The sequence below is a fragment of the Pyxicephalus adspersus genome, chromosome 7, assembly GCF_032062135.1.
Source record: "Pyxicephalus adspersus chromosome 7, UCB_Pads_2.0, whole genome shotgun sequence".
Classification (NCBI taxonomy): Eukaryota; Metazoa; Chordata; class Amphibia; order Anura; family Pyxicephalidae; genus Pyxicephalus; species Pyxicephalus adspersus.
In genome coordinates this window covers 64,025,143-64,039,617 of record NC_092864.1, presented here as the reverse complement: position 1 = coordinate 64,039,617, position 14,475 = coordinate 64,025,143, and the positions used below count along the sequence as shown (strand labels likewise).

The following is a 14,475-nucleotide window of genomic DNA, read 5'->3' as shown; positions in this document are numbered from 1 at the left end:
TAAACAAACAAGTACATTTCTATTGTGTTCATTATCTCACCAATCACTTTTTAAATGTTACTTTTATAAAGATGTGTTAAGGTTTTTTAATAATGATATTTATGTATAAAAGGTGGTAGCACTAAAAATTCTATCAAGCATGTATGCCTAGTAACTAAAATAATTTTTATTGACAATAAAATAAATAAGTGTAGTAAAATATCAGGAGTATGTCCCTTTAAGGCCAAGCCTGATGAGTTGCTACAGATCAATGTTATCGGCTGTCTGCAGGCACGCTCCATGTAACACGTGGTTGGCTGCCGCTATTGGATCGCCCAGGGAAGTCAGATCGGATCATTTCGGGAGAGTTTCTAGCAATGGCGCAGGTCCAGGCACGATTCTTCACCAAAAATAACAAGTTAGTTCAATATTTCTTTTACAGATTCATAATGAAAATCTATTTGTATGTGGCGTGGCTCAGCTACAGGAGGATTTACTGTGGTATCTACATTATCATATTTGTCCTAAAATCTATTAAAAAAAGGAATTATTTGTTCTACTAGAGATCTGACTAGAAGAAACATTGTTGTATCCTTAGTAAACAATTGTTATGTATGTTTTTTGTAAATTTGTAATACAACCCACGTGAGAATCTAATTGGCCTGTATAGTTTAAATATTAGAGGTGATTTCAGCTAAAACCTTTTTCTCTAAATTTGGTTGCAGTAAAAAAAAAAAAAAAATACTGTCAGGGTTTTACTGCCATCAGTATCTCTAAAAGGGAGATTTACACCCACTTCCTGTCTCAGAGACACCACAGGAAGTGAAAGAAAATCACACTAAAAGTGGTCCTACAGCACTGACAACTGTCACCAGAATCAAAGTATCGCTGGTGGTACATTTCTCCATAGTCTGTTCTGTTAGTAAATCCAAAATGTTCTAATTCCCTTCACTTTCTGTCCTGGGCAGTTCTATAGATAGCAATCAATGCTGAAGAGGTTTTAGTTCTACCTGACTTTACACAAAAAGATAAAAATGTTTTCCTGGCATTCAGATTCAAACAACAACACAAACTTGTACATGTAGTCCCCGGGTTACATACAAGATAGAGACTGTAGGTTTGTTCTTAAGTTGAATTTGTATGTAAGAACAGGTACATTATTGTAATAAATGCAATTAGGACAGGTGATTGTCTCAACATATTAGGCAGCATGGTGTCAGATACTGTATAAAATCCTCACTGTGAGTTAATCACAAACAAAGCAAAAATAAATCTTTATGTAGCCTAGACATTCATTAACTTCTGCAGCAAGCTGCGCTTTGATATGCAAAAAGAAACAACTGCAGAGTTTGTCTTGGTCATTAAAGAGTTACAAGAGGCTGCAGAAAGAGCTCACCCCCTAAGATCACCCACAACCTCAGCTGTGTTTACCAAAATATTTCTTCTGCAAGTCATGCACAGTTTGCATCTAGGAGTTGTCTGTATGTCTGATGTCCCTAAAGCTGCATACACACGTGCAATTCTTGTCGTTGGAAAGGATCTTTCAGGATCAAGATGCATGAACAGTGTTGTACATACAGCACCATTCTGCTCTATGGAGAGGGGAGGGGGAGAGCGACAGAGCGGCACCCTGCTGCGCTCTCTCCCCCTTCCCTTGCATTAGGATCGCTCGCCGTTCATCGTTCGTGGATCCACGGAGAAAAATTTGACGTGTGTACGTAGCTTAACTCGGGGACTACCTGAATTTTGGCTTTTCCCCAAAATTGACCTTAGACTATAATAATGACATGTGACTTTGGTAGGGACATTAGATTGTGAGCTCCTTTGAGGGACAGCTAGTGACACAACTATGGACTTGTACAGCTATGGGTAATATGTCAGCGCTTTATAAACACTGTGTAATAATAATAAAATGTTTACTAATGTTGGAAATCACACTGATAGATTCTGTTTTGTTCTGTGTAGCAATATTTTGTTCCATATAGTTGGGACACTTCATCTATGATTCACATCTGGCCAAGGAGAAGAGAAAAGCTGTGATGGAGTCCTGAGCGCTCACATTTCTAACCAGGCTCTCATTCCTTTCAGAAACCTCTGTACATGCTTAGTAGTTTTTAGGCATCAGGACTACTTTCTAATAAAAATGTGAATTTGGGGCTTGTCTGTTTAAAGCTGAAGTCATATATGGCAGCTGTCAATGTCTTGTAATTTGTAACTCCAGTCCTGGGACTTGCACAGCATAGCAGAAAAACGACACCCAATCTTCCTATGCTGGAGGTAACTAACATTTATGGGTCTTGACTGTCCCTCAGCTTATTGGGCAATAAAGGAGAAGTGGCACACTGATGAGTATCTCTCTGCTCTGCATCACCATGCTTTCCTCCTATTGTAGGAGCAGAAAAATTATTGGTGTCTAGTGCTGTTTTTTCCTTCCTCAGTCAGAAAAAAGAAATAGTCATAAATACATCCTTGTCAATAAAATGCAACCTGGATAAACCAGAACTCATCATCTTCTGCTTTTAAGCTCTCCAAACCCATTTAGTCAAACTTGCCTACCCATCTTTTTCTGTCTTTTAAAATCCTCACTACTTCCCACTACTACATTTATCCCCTCCTATTGTGTGATACTTCCCCCAACTCCTACATTGTAAGCTCTTCGGGGCAGGGTCCTCTCCTCCTCCTGTGTCACTGTCTGTATCTGTCTGTCATTTGCAACCCCTATTTAATGTAAAGCGCTGCATAATATGTTTGTGCTATATAAATCCTGTATAATAATAATAATAATAGTAAGCAGGAAGATACCCAGCACTGCAATTACTGATAAGATATAAAAAGACCTGTAACATTGGAATGTACAATGCACAATAATTAGATTTTTCTTAGATGCAGTGTTGGTTGTATTAAATCACTTGCGTTCTCTGGTGGTGGTATCACACTTTTTGATTTTCCATGTGCCTCAGCTATTAGGTGACATTACCTGCTCACAACTCCATACAGTGTTAGTTTTTTTGTGGATATGATTGGAATATCTAAACATAACAAGCAGCATATCAAGCAAGTAGAATGGAATATCTATGGACACTGGCAAAGCTATGATCAAAAATGTATGAAGATGAGCCATTGTGTTATAAAAACCAATCAAATCTTTCAGTATTTCAGAACCTAAAAATATAATTTCCAGTCATAAATTTGTTTTTATTTCTCTTTTGAAACCTCAGTGCAGGTTGGTAGGATATATGCTTTGTATTCCCAATATACTGATGCAATTATACTTTTTATTGTAGGTATAAAATCGATGATTTCCCATTCTCTATCCCAGCTTTCTCTGAGGTTGCAGATCTAAGCAATGTTATCAACAAAGTACTCGAAAGCAAAAATGGTATGTTACACTTCCTAACTAGTGCTTTTATCACAATAGTAATTTGGAATCAATTGCAAGTATGTTGCTGTATCAATAACAATAATTTATCTGTTGTGTTACAGAAGACCATACGCAGGTGGAGTTTGACTTCCTTGTCAAGAGCCAATTTCTGCGGCTTCCACTTATCAAGCATATGGAGGTTGAGGGATTGTCCACAGTAAGTGATTACATCTTTGTCTTAATAATATTTGAGTGTACTCAAATCCAATCCAGGGAAATCCTGCTGATTGGGGTATGGTATTATAGGGCCTCCAGTTCAGAATTTAGGTAGGAGTACCAACCAGAAGACTCGGAGGATAAAAATGAGTTTAAATACTTGAATAAAACATATCTGATGAAGGAATGTTCGGGCAGCACGGTGGCTCAGGGGTTAGCACTCTGGCCTTTGCAGTGCTAGGTCCTAGGTTTGAATCCCAGCTAGGACACTATGTGCGTAGAGTTTGCAGGTTCTCCCCGTGTCTGCATGGGTTTCCTCCCACATCCCAAAAATGTGCAGTTAGGTTAATTGGCTTTCCCCTAAATTGACAGACAACAATAATGACATATGACTACAGTAGGGACATTAGATTGTGAGCTCCTTTGAGGGACAGTTAGTGACACGACTATGGACTTTGTACAGCGCTGCGTAATATGATGGCGCTATATAAATACTGTGTAATAATAATAATGTAAGGCAGGACACAAGGTCAATGAAAAGCTAGCAATTTGAAGATCCACAGCATGATATACTGTGTTGTGGACATGTTAATCTCTGTCTGGTTTTTGGATACATATTTTTGCCTTTGTATTCACCCTTAGTAATAAACATTGTTTTAATTGAAAGAGAGCAACAGCTGAAATCCTTATATATTCTTTAGAACTTTGTACCTCTTGTACAACATTGCCACAACTGTATAACAAATAGTCATTGGCCTCTAGGCTAGCTCATGACTGCTTTGCAGGATTTGCCTTCAAAATTCTTAGTACTCTTAATATTTGTTGCAATAATGCTGAGTATTAGGTACTTTGCAATTGTTTTATGTTTAGTGCAAACATACCGTATCAGAGGTCTATTGTGTGTGTGTGTGTAATATATATATAATAAAAATTATTAATTTTATGGCTACAGCCACAGTCATCCATCTAAACAGGCCAACAGATATAAAAAGATTTTTATCTTGTTGCAGTCTTTATGTTCCTGTTACCGGTCTGATGCTCTAATATAAGTAGTGCTGTTATAAGCTCTGATCTTATTTCATGGATTCTCATTCATTGGCCCTGATTTATTAAAGCTTCCCAAAACTGTAGACGATGCACTTTCCTCAGTGAGCCTGGGTGATCCAGCATACCTGGAATGGATCTAGTCCAGTGTTCAAAACATTTGCTAGCAAACCGCAAATGACTTTAAAGAAATCTATTTCAGGTTTGCTGGAAAACCCAGTTTTACTGATGAAAGTGTATCCTCTCCAGCCTTGGAAAGTTTTAATAAATCTGTAAGGAGGTAATAACCAACGACTGAGACTAAAGAAAATTATTAAGTCACACTGGAAAGTTCAGGATGAATATTCATTCTAAGGGGGACGTTCATATGGAAAATAGCAGGAACCCCAGGTTTCCATGTTTTGCAGACACCACCTGAATACAGCATTAGGCAGAGAAAAAAAGGATGAGCAGTTAAAGCTATTGTGCAGTGTTGTTAAATCAAACACAGTAGGAACATGTCTACAGAAGGCAAAAGGATGATCACATTATAATGCTAGTCCTTCCCTGTCCTGTTCAGTCTGATATTAGGAACATCCTTAGATGCTGGAGCATCCCAGAACTGTGATTTATTTTACAAACTAGTTCTGTATTATTTTGAAGACTATGGATTTTGTAAATGTGTCAGCGATATGTAAACATTAAAATAATAAATATTGATAAAGAATAAAAACGATAACTTCCTATCATCACATACCAAACTATCCAATTCTTTCTGCCTGTTGTTATGTAATAATAATATAAAGATAACAGAGTGTGTTTGTTTTATTAGACTATTTTCTTCTCCTGTAAATGTTTTGTATGATTTGTTCTTCAGCACATTGAATTTTTAATAATAGGGCACTGTATCTTTGTGTATTTGTACCCTCTTAATTAATGCAGAGAACTTTGCAGATTGTTGAATTATTTTTCATTGTTTTTTTTATATTCATTATTGTTGGGGATGTTACAATAACATTGTTCTTTCACTATAGGAAGATGTTGTTGAAATTGAATATGTGGAAAAGATCACAGCCCCTCAACCTGAAGAATGCATGCTTCATGATGACTGGGTCAGCTCTATCGCAGGAAGTGAAGAATGGTACGTCCACTTTTATTATCCTCTTATAATGTATAGTGATACCCTGTAGCTTATATATAATATGATTTTGCATTCTTACATTGTTAGGATTCTAACTGGCTCATATGACAAGACAAGTAGGATTTGGTCACTGGAGGGAAAGCCACTTATGACAATTGCGGGCCACAGTGAGGTTGTGAAGGATGTAGCTTGGATCAAAAAAGGTATTTTTCTTTTTAATTAGTAGATTAGTTTATTTATTACATTATTTTTGTTCATACATATATTTTTTCTGGTGTAATTACATCTTTTATAGATGGGCTGACCTGTTTGCTGCTGAGTGCTTCAATGGACCAGACAATACTCATGTGGGAATGGAATTCAGAAAAGAACAAAGTGAAGGCGCTTCATTGTTGCAGAGGTCATGCTGGTAGTGTGGACTCCATAGCTGTGGATGGATCGGGAACCAAAGTAATGCTGTGTGCCTGCTTCTGTTTCATTTTATGATTGTATATTTGCTATATGTGATTAAACTTTTTAAATATCCCAAATAGTTTAAAATACATTTTAAATACGGTAGTAATTTCTTCAGGATTTTTACAAATATGATGACAAAGTTCAACCCATTTGCCATCAGTGTAAAAACGGTTGGTATACTTTATTACTAAAATAATTTATGTACACTGTTGTTCATAAACTTTTATACACCCCATGATTCTGGATGTCCTCCAGTCAGGAAATAAGACTCTGAGGCTGCTATTGTGTCCGAACAGTGTGCAGGGAAATCAGAATAAGCAATTTTATTACAGGAGAGTAGCCTGTAGAACTGTGCAGGAGGAAAGGTAAAGCTGTAAAAGATACCCAGTAACCAGACCATTTCTACGTAAAATAAATACAGCTCATCATAACTAACTGATACAGTGTTTTGGGACAATATTAAAAATAAATAACTGTGCAGTATACCACCCAGTCTCATGAGGTCCCTGCATTATAAAATCCAGGTGACTGTGTTAGGTATTGGTCTGAATGGTTCCCCCCTACCATGAACATTGATGCAAACATTTCCTTCAGGTGGTCCGGATATGAATGACAACCAACAGACATTCTGTCTGTAATAAAGCAATGTTGTAGTGTTGTAAACTAATGGCAAAAAAAAGCATTTAACAAGAGGCAGACCATTATAACTCTTTTAGGAATAGTCCTTTCTTATAGGAGAAATTGCAAATGAGACCATGCAAATGAGAACTGATTTCATATTTTTATTTAAGGTTTAATTTTTTAAAATCATATTAGAATGTCTGTATCTGTAAATTGCATGCCATATGTGACCATTTACTTTTGTTTAGTTTTGCAGTGGTTCGTGGGACAAAATGCTGAAGATTTGGTCAGCAGGTTAGTAAAGTAATATCCTGAAACTTTAACCTGACAAAACAAGAAGCCATTAAAAGAAAACCTTTACTAAGAGAAATGAGTAGATTATCACTACTGGAGTGCTGATGGACATCTGATTGTCAGGCTTCAGCAGAATACAGCCAGATTGGCGTGTAAAACTCCTGAATTGCATACTTGTTCAAAGTGAGTCAAGGTAAAGCAATATGATAGTCAGGAAACTATAGTTTTCGAAAGGAAAAGGCAGGATTGGCAGCTTACTTTTTTTGTATTCTGATAGAAGAGGCATTTCTGATTAAAGCTAGCTTGTGAGAAAGTTTGTTTTTCATACTTGGTGTCCCTTGCAAACATCTAGTATATTGATTTTATTTTCTTCCTCCGCATGGATAAGAACCGCAATCTGGGTGCTGCCATTGGAGATTGCTGATGTACTAAGGAGCGTTGATCCTTCTCTTTGCTATTCAAGTTGGCCACGGAGTAGTAACATGCATTAGCTTTAATTATTGGTATTTTTGGACTGTTTCTTTATGACCAAAAACCAAGCAAGAACAAGAGGGTTCCTCTTCCCTCTAGGAGCCTGTGTCAACTGGCTTTTGTTTCTTTAACCTGGTTTGCATTGCTATCCCAGTCTAAAGGGATGCCAAACCTGTGTGAGCTGCAGGTCACATGCACCTGTCCAGTAATTCTGAATGGTGTCACAATAGAACTAATGACAGTAACCCATCCCTAATGCTGTTCATATGTATCTTGCTTTGTTAGTCTGCCATCTAGTCTATTATTATTATTATTATTATTAAACAGGATTTATATAGCGCCAACATATTACGCAGCGCTGTACATTAAATAGTCTAGGACTGATTACAGGGTAGCAGTTTGTGTGAAGAGCTGCAGAGTAGCTTTGAGCATACCTCTTGCTTGCAGCAAGTAGTAAATATGAAATGCATACTGTCATATTTTCCTAATTAAAAACACTACTAAAATGCAGGCAGAGGTCACTAATGAGACATGTTCTTAAATGCTTACTTTTTTGTTACAGTCCCCACAGATGAGGAAGATGAAACTGAGGAGAACCAAAGCCATCCAAGAAAAAAGCAAAAAACTGAACAGCTTGGACTAACAAGAGTAGGTTTATAGAAATGGGCAAATGGGTTGTTGAAAAAAAATAAAAGGGGAAAAAAAAACATTTTTTTATACCTTAAAAGGGTCATCTACCAAGTATAATGTAAAAAATGTGATGATACGTCAGCTTTAACTGAATATTTAAAAAATAACTATTAGTTTTATAATATGTTACTTTTCAAGTGAATGGCCTCTTCTTTCATCAGCAATTAATGGCTATTTCTTTCAGACCCCCATAGTCACCGTTTCTGGTCACAATGAAGCTATTTCCTCTGTGTTATGGTCCGATGCTGATGAGATTTGTACTGCATCATGGGATCATACCATCAAAGTTTGGGACGTTGAAGCTGGAGAAGCCAAAGCCACTCTGGTAAGTGGAAAGCCATTTTCACTTAATAGGTAGCATAAACTGTACAAGGAATATTGGGTCATTGTATCTACACTTATGGAGTCATAGAATATGTATTTGAGTGTGTTTCTAGAATAAATAGGCTTTTGATTAAAAAGTGAAAGTGATGGAGAAAGTCTATATTTGTCACCAGAAGAGGTATGGAGTGGCAATTATTCATTGCAGGTACTCTGGAGATACAACAGAGAAGAACTATTTCTGTTTTGTTTTTCTCTAAGTTAAGTGTAGTAAAGTACTATTTGAATTGATTGTGCACTTTCTCTTGCAGACAGGAAATAAGGTATTTAACTGCATCTCCTACTCGCCACTGTGCAGACGCCTTGCATCTGGAAGTACTGACAGACATATCAGACTCTGGGATCCACGTACTAAAGGTAAGCAACCAAGGCAATACCTTTACAGAATCTAAAGTCAGGCAAGTTAAAAAAAAAAAAAAAAAAGAGGTAACTTTGCACCTAAAAAAATTGCAGTATACATTTTTTGAAAACATTAAGCCACTGGGATTATATCCAAAAAGAATACTACACTAGTAGACAATGCAATTTTATGTATCAGATGGTGGCCAATTGAAATACAGTTTCAGCAAGCCGTTAATCCTATGTAGCAAACAAATGGTAAGATAAAGGTCATTTGCTTGCACAAAGTGAATACGCATGCATTAAATATTACATCCAGGGAAAAAGGTCATACAGCAGGTACTGCATCTTGTTTCCAATTTACACATAGGTTTAGGGACAAATGAACATTTGAAGCACATCTGATAAAATATACAGACACCATGCAATGATGTTGCTAATGGCCTGATAGTAGAAGCTTTACTACTTGTTTGCTTCAAATGCCCATCTCTTGGCAAATATATAATCCCGTATCTACTCCCTCTGTTTTTTGTTAATTCTGTTTCTAGAGTTCAGCAATAAAGCCAAACTGTGGTAAAATCTAATGTACACAGAAAGCTAATCTGGCAAGTTTTTATTTTATGAAAAGGAAATGTGTATCTATTCTGGTCCCATAAGTATGAGACACCTAGTGCTGGCAGTCACTAATTTAGGTTTCTTTTACAGATGGTTCTCTGGTTTTGCTCTCTTTGACGTCACACACAGGGTGGGTCTCTTCAGTAAAATGGTCACCAACTAATGAAGAACAGCTTGTTTCTGGATCTCTCGATAATATAGTGAAACTCTGGGATACCAGAAGGTATGTTTTATTTTGATGTTACTGACTGGGAAGTCATGCAGTAAATGTGGAAATATGATGAGTTAAAACAAATCATGTAACATGCCCAGTGGAACACGGTATTTTACATGTTTGTGAATAGATGGCTATTAGTAGGTTAACAAATAGCAGACAGAAGAACATCCACCCTCCCATAATTGTTATATCCCATGGATGGTGCCAGGGATCATAAGCTATAAACTAAAACATTGGCACATGTCTGTTTCTAGCACCATTTTCAGCAGAAAAACATCACCCCCACCACTGACACACACTCACCACTTTCCCATGCAGCTTCATTGTTAACTTGAATCATCATGGTTGTGACCTGACAATTGTCCTGTGCTTTCTTTAAAAAGTCATGGGACACAAAACACTCAAGAGGAGACCTGGTACTGAATTTCCTGGACCTGCCACCTGAGTGTCATGATGATACAAGGTCTGTATGTACCTGCAACATACAGTGGCCACAGTCTTACTGCTTACATACTTGTGTCATCCAGACAAATTGTAAGCTAAGTTTTTGATGATGTGCTACTGGGGCTTACAAAATGTGGATTTTATGATCCCAAACATCATTCAACTCAGAACATTAGCAGTGAAAAATCTGTGAGGGACTGCTTTGAAGAGTAGCAGAGTATTGCATCCCAAGAGAAGCTAAGTAAGAAAAGTGGATAAAAAAAAAACCTGACAAGGAAAGTGGGGGGTTCTAATATATGGGGCTTGTATTAATAGAATCAATTTAAGACTCTTCTGAAATCATTCAGAAATCACTGAGCCCTTTATTTGACCTGCAAAAGTTTTTCGTTCAACCTGCTTTTGTGAGTGAGTTTTACATTTCTTTAGACTGACAAACATAGCAATACCTAAAACTTGTGATGTATGGGAATGCCCAAATCAAAAGCCATCAACTCCCTGAAGAGTAGAAAATGCTTCCATAAAGGTACCAATGGTTTATTTATACTAAACACAAAAAATATTTGTACTACATGATCTGTTTGCGTTTTGATAACTATTTTACTTTGATGCTAAAGCATTATTTTTAGGCATCAAGTAAAAAGATACAAATCTGCAGATTCTACTAACTGTCCTTACAGAAGCTACATGCTTGGACCCATCATATTTATTGCTATCAGTGTGTATACTACCCATCAAGGTTTGTCTTTCTAGCCAAACATCGACCTAAGCAGCTGTGAAAATGTCCTAATGCCGGCCAGTTTTTGGCTCTGATGTATAACAAAAATCCTGGCCACGATCATATGGATTTCTGGTATTATTCTACCAAATGCTTAACATTGCAGTTTTGAGTTTTTCCAAATCACTTTCTTAATTGCTCATTTCAAAGGTAGCCTGCACAAAATACCACATATTGTACATAAACATGGATTATTAGGCAGAGCCCTATCAAACAAGTTACCATCTTCCTACATATATTTTGTGGACCGAATCAAATTGTGGTTACATCAGGGGAAGACATACCTAGGTGCAGCTGGTTGTCAGGAAATCACAAACCCAAATATGTGTACTAAGTTTTGGTGCACAGGGCTGTCAAAATCTGGTCCTACTGCACAGGCACAAAATCAGAACCCTGTACCTAAGCAGTAAGATACAATTTCTGAAAGTCTTACTGCTTCTGAGGTTTCTGATTTTGTACCTGAGCAGTAAGACCTGATTTTTTGACAGACCTACTGTGCAGGCACAGGTTTCCAAAGAACAGAGTGGTATCCCCACCACCAACAGGAAGATATCAGTGGCGTGCAGCGAATAGTTTACAAACAGATTATTTATCAACAACTGATATTGATGACATGCAGATTCTACCAGAAACAAAGATATTAGTGACATGCAGATAATACCAACGAGAGGCAAATATCAATGAAATACAAATAATACCATCGACAGGCAATTATTACCCAGGGCCTTGGCATCAGAGTTGGTACATTTTTGGTGACTATGACTGACTATCCACCAGACCCTGTCTCTTCTGGTTTCCCTGCTTACCTGCTCCGTCTGGATGCCAGGAACCACAACTAACACTGTCGGTATGATGAGATGGAACATCCATTACTCTGTTCTGTAACAAATGAACCTGAAAAATTTCATCTCTGATGTTTTATTGTTTTAAAACATAAAATAAATTAAACCCTGCCAAAATGAAATTGCTTCCCATGCATACACACAATATTAGATCTAGCAATATATATATTGAAACTGTAAATGCTTTTAAAGCATCACCTGAAGACAATTCTGAGTATTGTGTTTTGTTTGTTTTTTGTTTGTTTTTTTTATGTCTCATTGATGCAAAACAAAATATGGATTAACAAATTCAGTATCCATGTGCTCAAAATAATTTGTTATTACAATTTTACAAAAGAACTAGGATGTAGGGTTGTGTGTACTAGACTTACATTTAGTGTATTTTTACTAAAAATAATTAATGTAAACTATGTTTTGGGATTTAGGTAATGTTTGGGCAAAAAAATTTTTTTTTCTTGGCATAATCTGCAAACCTATTCAGAAAAAGGAAAATGTCATGTATTCTCTAGCAGGAGGGATCCAAAAATGACTGATGAAGAAAGACTTTCTATTCAAGTCAAATGAGGAGATCAGTGCAGGGTGTGGTTCATATATTGTAGTTGCAAACATGCATATATCACAGTCTTTACTACTTTCCATGGAGTTTTTATTAGTTCAATAGCCTCCAACTTATAATTTACTTATAAAACATCCATTGCCAAACTTTAGTTAGTGTTTTCTAATATTCTATGCAAATAATACATTTTAGTCCCTACCTAAGTAGGGACATTTTAGTCCCTACCGAAGTTTAATAAAACTGATATAAAATATAGAACATCTCTCAATATCTGAGGGACCATTTTTAAGGTTTCAAGAATCTGAACAGATCCAAGATGCTGGAATCCACTGTGGCTCATCTTGGGCACGACGGACAATGGACATGAGTTGGATGCAGGCAGACTGCAGATCATCATTAACCAACACTTGGTCAAAATACTGTCCAAATTGTGCCTCCATTTTCTTTGCTTGCTCCTCAATCTCCTGGAAATCTTCCTCCTGAAAGCCACAAAATAAATAATGGCACTGGACTTTGAAATAAATTGGGATTTGAACGAATCAGCTGTTTTCTCAGTTCATTAACTCCAACTCCTGAAGGGCCTACAGAGGAAAAAGTGAAATAATAAACTCTGTTTTTTTTTAAGTTTATCGCCAGCATTTGCAATATTACAGCACAATTATACATGAACAATAAAAGGGGGGAAATGTGCACATGTTCCAAGACATACGCTTAAACTGTGCTTCACATACAAAATGCCAAGTCTGTGCAAAGTATACAAATAAGCTGAGATGTACTTATGGGTTTACATGTCTGTTGTGATTTTGTACAACTAGAGACCAGATAAATTCAAGTTTATCTAAATCCAAAACCAACAATGAATGGCCAAAAAAAAGAATATCCATGAGGACAGCTTTTGGATTTGGGGTTGCTTCAATTGGTCATTCAGCAATGTCATATGGCCAAAAATGAGGACAGCTGACTACCTGAATATACTAAATTACCAGGTTTTTCCCATAACTAGATTTTTTATTCCATGGTGGGCATATGCCAAGAAAGTAATGCCAGGATTCAATTGTGAGAGTGCTTTAGGGAGCATGAGACATCATTTTCACACATGGATTTGCCACCAAAGAGTCCAAGACCAGGGGGTGTCAAACTCTGGCCCGCGGGCCAAAACTGGCCTGCAATGTCCTTTTGTTTTGGCCCCCAAAGGAATCCTTAATATGAATTGCAGCTGGCCTGCTGCTGCATTGAAATAGCGCCGCTACTACATTTCCCAGTGTCACTCGCGTCTATAGACCAGCGGCCTCTCGTGGCTTTGCATGGCCCCGTATTGGACTGTTTTATAAACGCAGGGAATTGTAGTAGCAGTGCTATTTCTATTTCAAGTTGGCCCGCGACTTTATTTAAGTTTTTAAATTTGGCTCACTGTGTATTTAAGTTTGACACCCTTGGTCCAGACAATAACCCCTCTGAAATTTTTTGGGATGAAGACTACGCAGTGGTCTGACTTTCTCATCATCAACACATGGTTGCATCGTTTTCTCTCAAAGGTCCTGGAGACTTGATGGCGATGTCACCAGGCAGTTAGATCCGTGTTACATATTTTCTGGCATTGCCCAGGACTTCTGGAGGGGGGCTGCTGGAGATCTTCCAAAAGTTTACAAAGTTCCCAGTTCCGGATGACGCAACTTTTTTCCTCCGACATCACATTAATATCCCTCTGAAAATATATTGTAAATCTGTGTACATCTGGTGAGTGGGGCTGGAGCGTGTATCCCTGCGATGTGGAAACAGGCTTCTCCTCCCACCATCCGAATGTGGTTTGGAAGGGTAAATGAGATCATGAAGGTTAAATGAAGAAGGGTAAATGAGATCATGTCAGATAAATGCTGACATGAAGGGCACTGGTGGAAAAATTGACAACCACGTGGTTCCATTGGCAGGAATACTTACATATGGAATATATATTTTTATATGACTGATTAATACGGTTATGCTTGTGTGACTTTGTCGAACCTTTGTATATTCTATCTGCTTGTACTTGTTTTAAAATACAAACCTTAAAAAAA

The 14,475-nt window shown here is 37.3% G+C and overlaps 2 protein-coding genes across 2 annotated transcripts in view; one reads left to right on the top strand and one right to left on the bottom strand.

Annotated features, from left to right (window-relative positions):
• Positions 1 to 246: 246 nt before the first annotated feature.
• Positions 247 to 9,810, top strand: WDR12 (WD repeat domain 12; the record flags this gene model as incomplete). Its single annotated transcript, XM_072418757.1, is given in 11 exon segments — positions 247 to 397; positions 3,264 to 3,358; positions 3,463 to 3,557; positions 5,614 to 5,720; positions 5,808 to 5,923; positions 6,016 to 6,170; positions 7,046 to 7,091; positions 8,125 to 8,210; positions 8,437 to 8,577; positions 8,885 to 8,990; positions 9,678 to 9,810. Coding segments are annotated over 11 exon segments (1,121 nt in total), but the record flags the coding sequence as incomplete, so codon positions are not given.
• A 2,406-nt stretch (positions 9,811 to 12,216) lies between these two features.
• MPP4 (MAGUK p55 scaffold protein 4) overlaps positions 12,217 to 14,475 on the bottom strand; it is a gene marked incomplete in the record, with an annotated part of 26,767 nt that continues 24,508 nt past the window's right edge. The window contains 2 exon segments of the mRNA XM_072419139.1: positions 12,217 to 12,921; positions 12,923 to 13,002. Of these exon segments, the coding sequence (XP_072275240.1) occupies positions 12,715 to 12,921; positions 12,923 to 13,002 (287 nt within the window).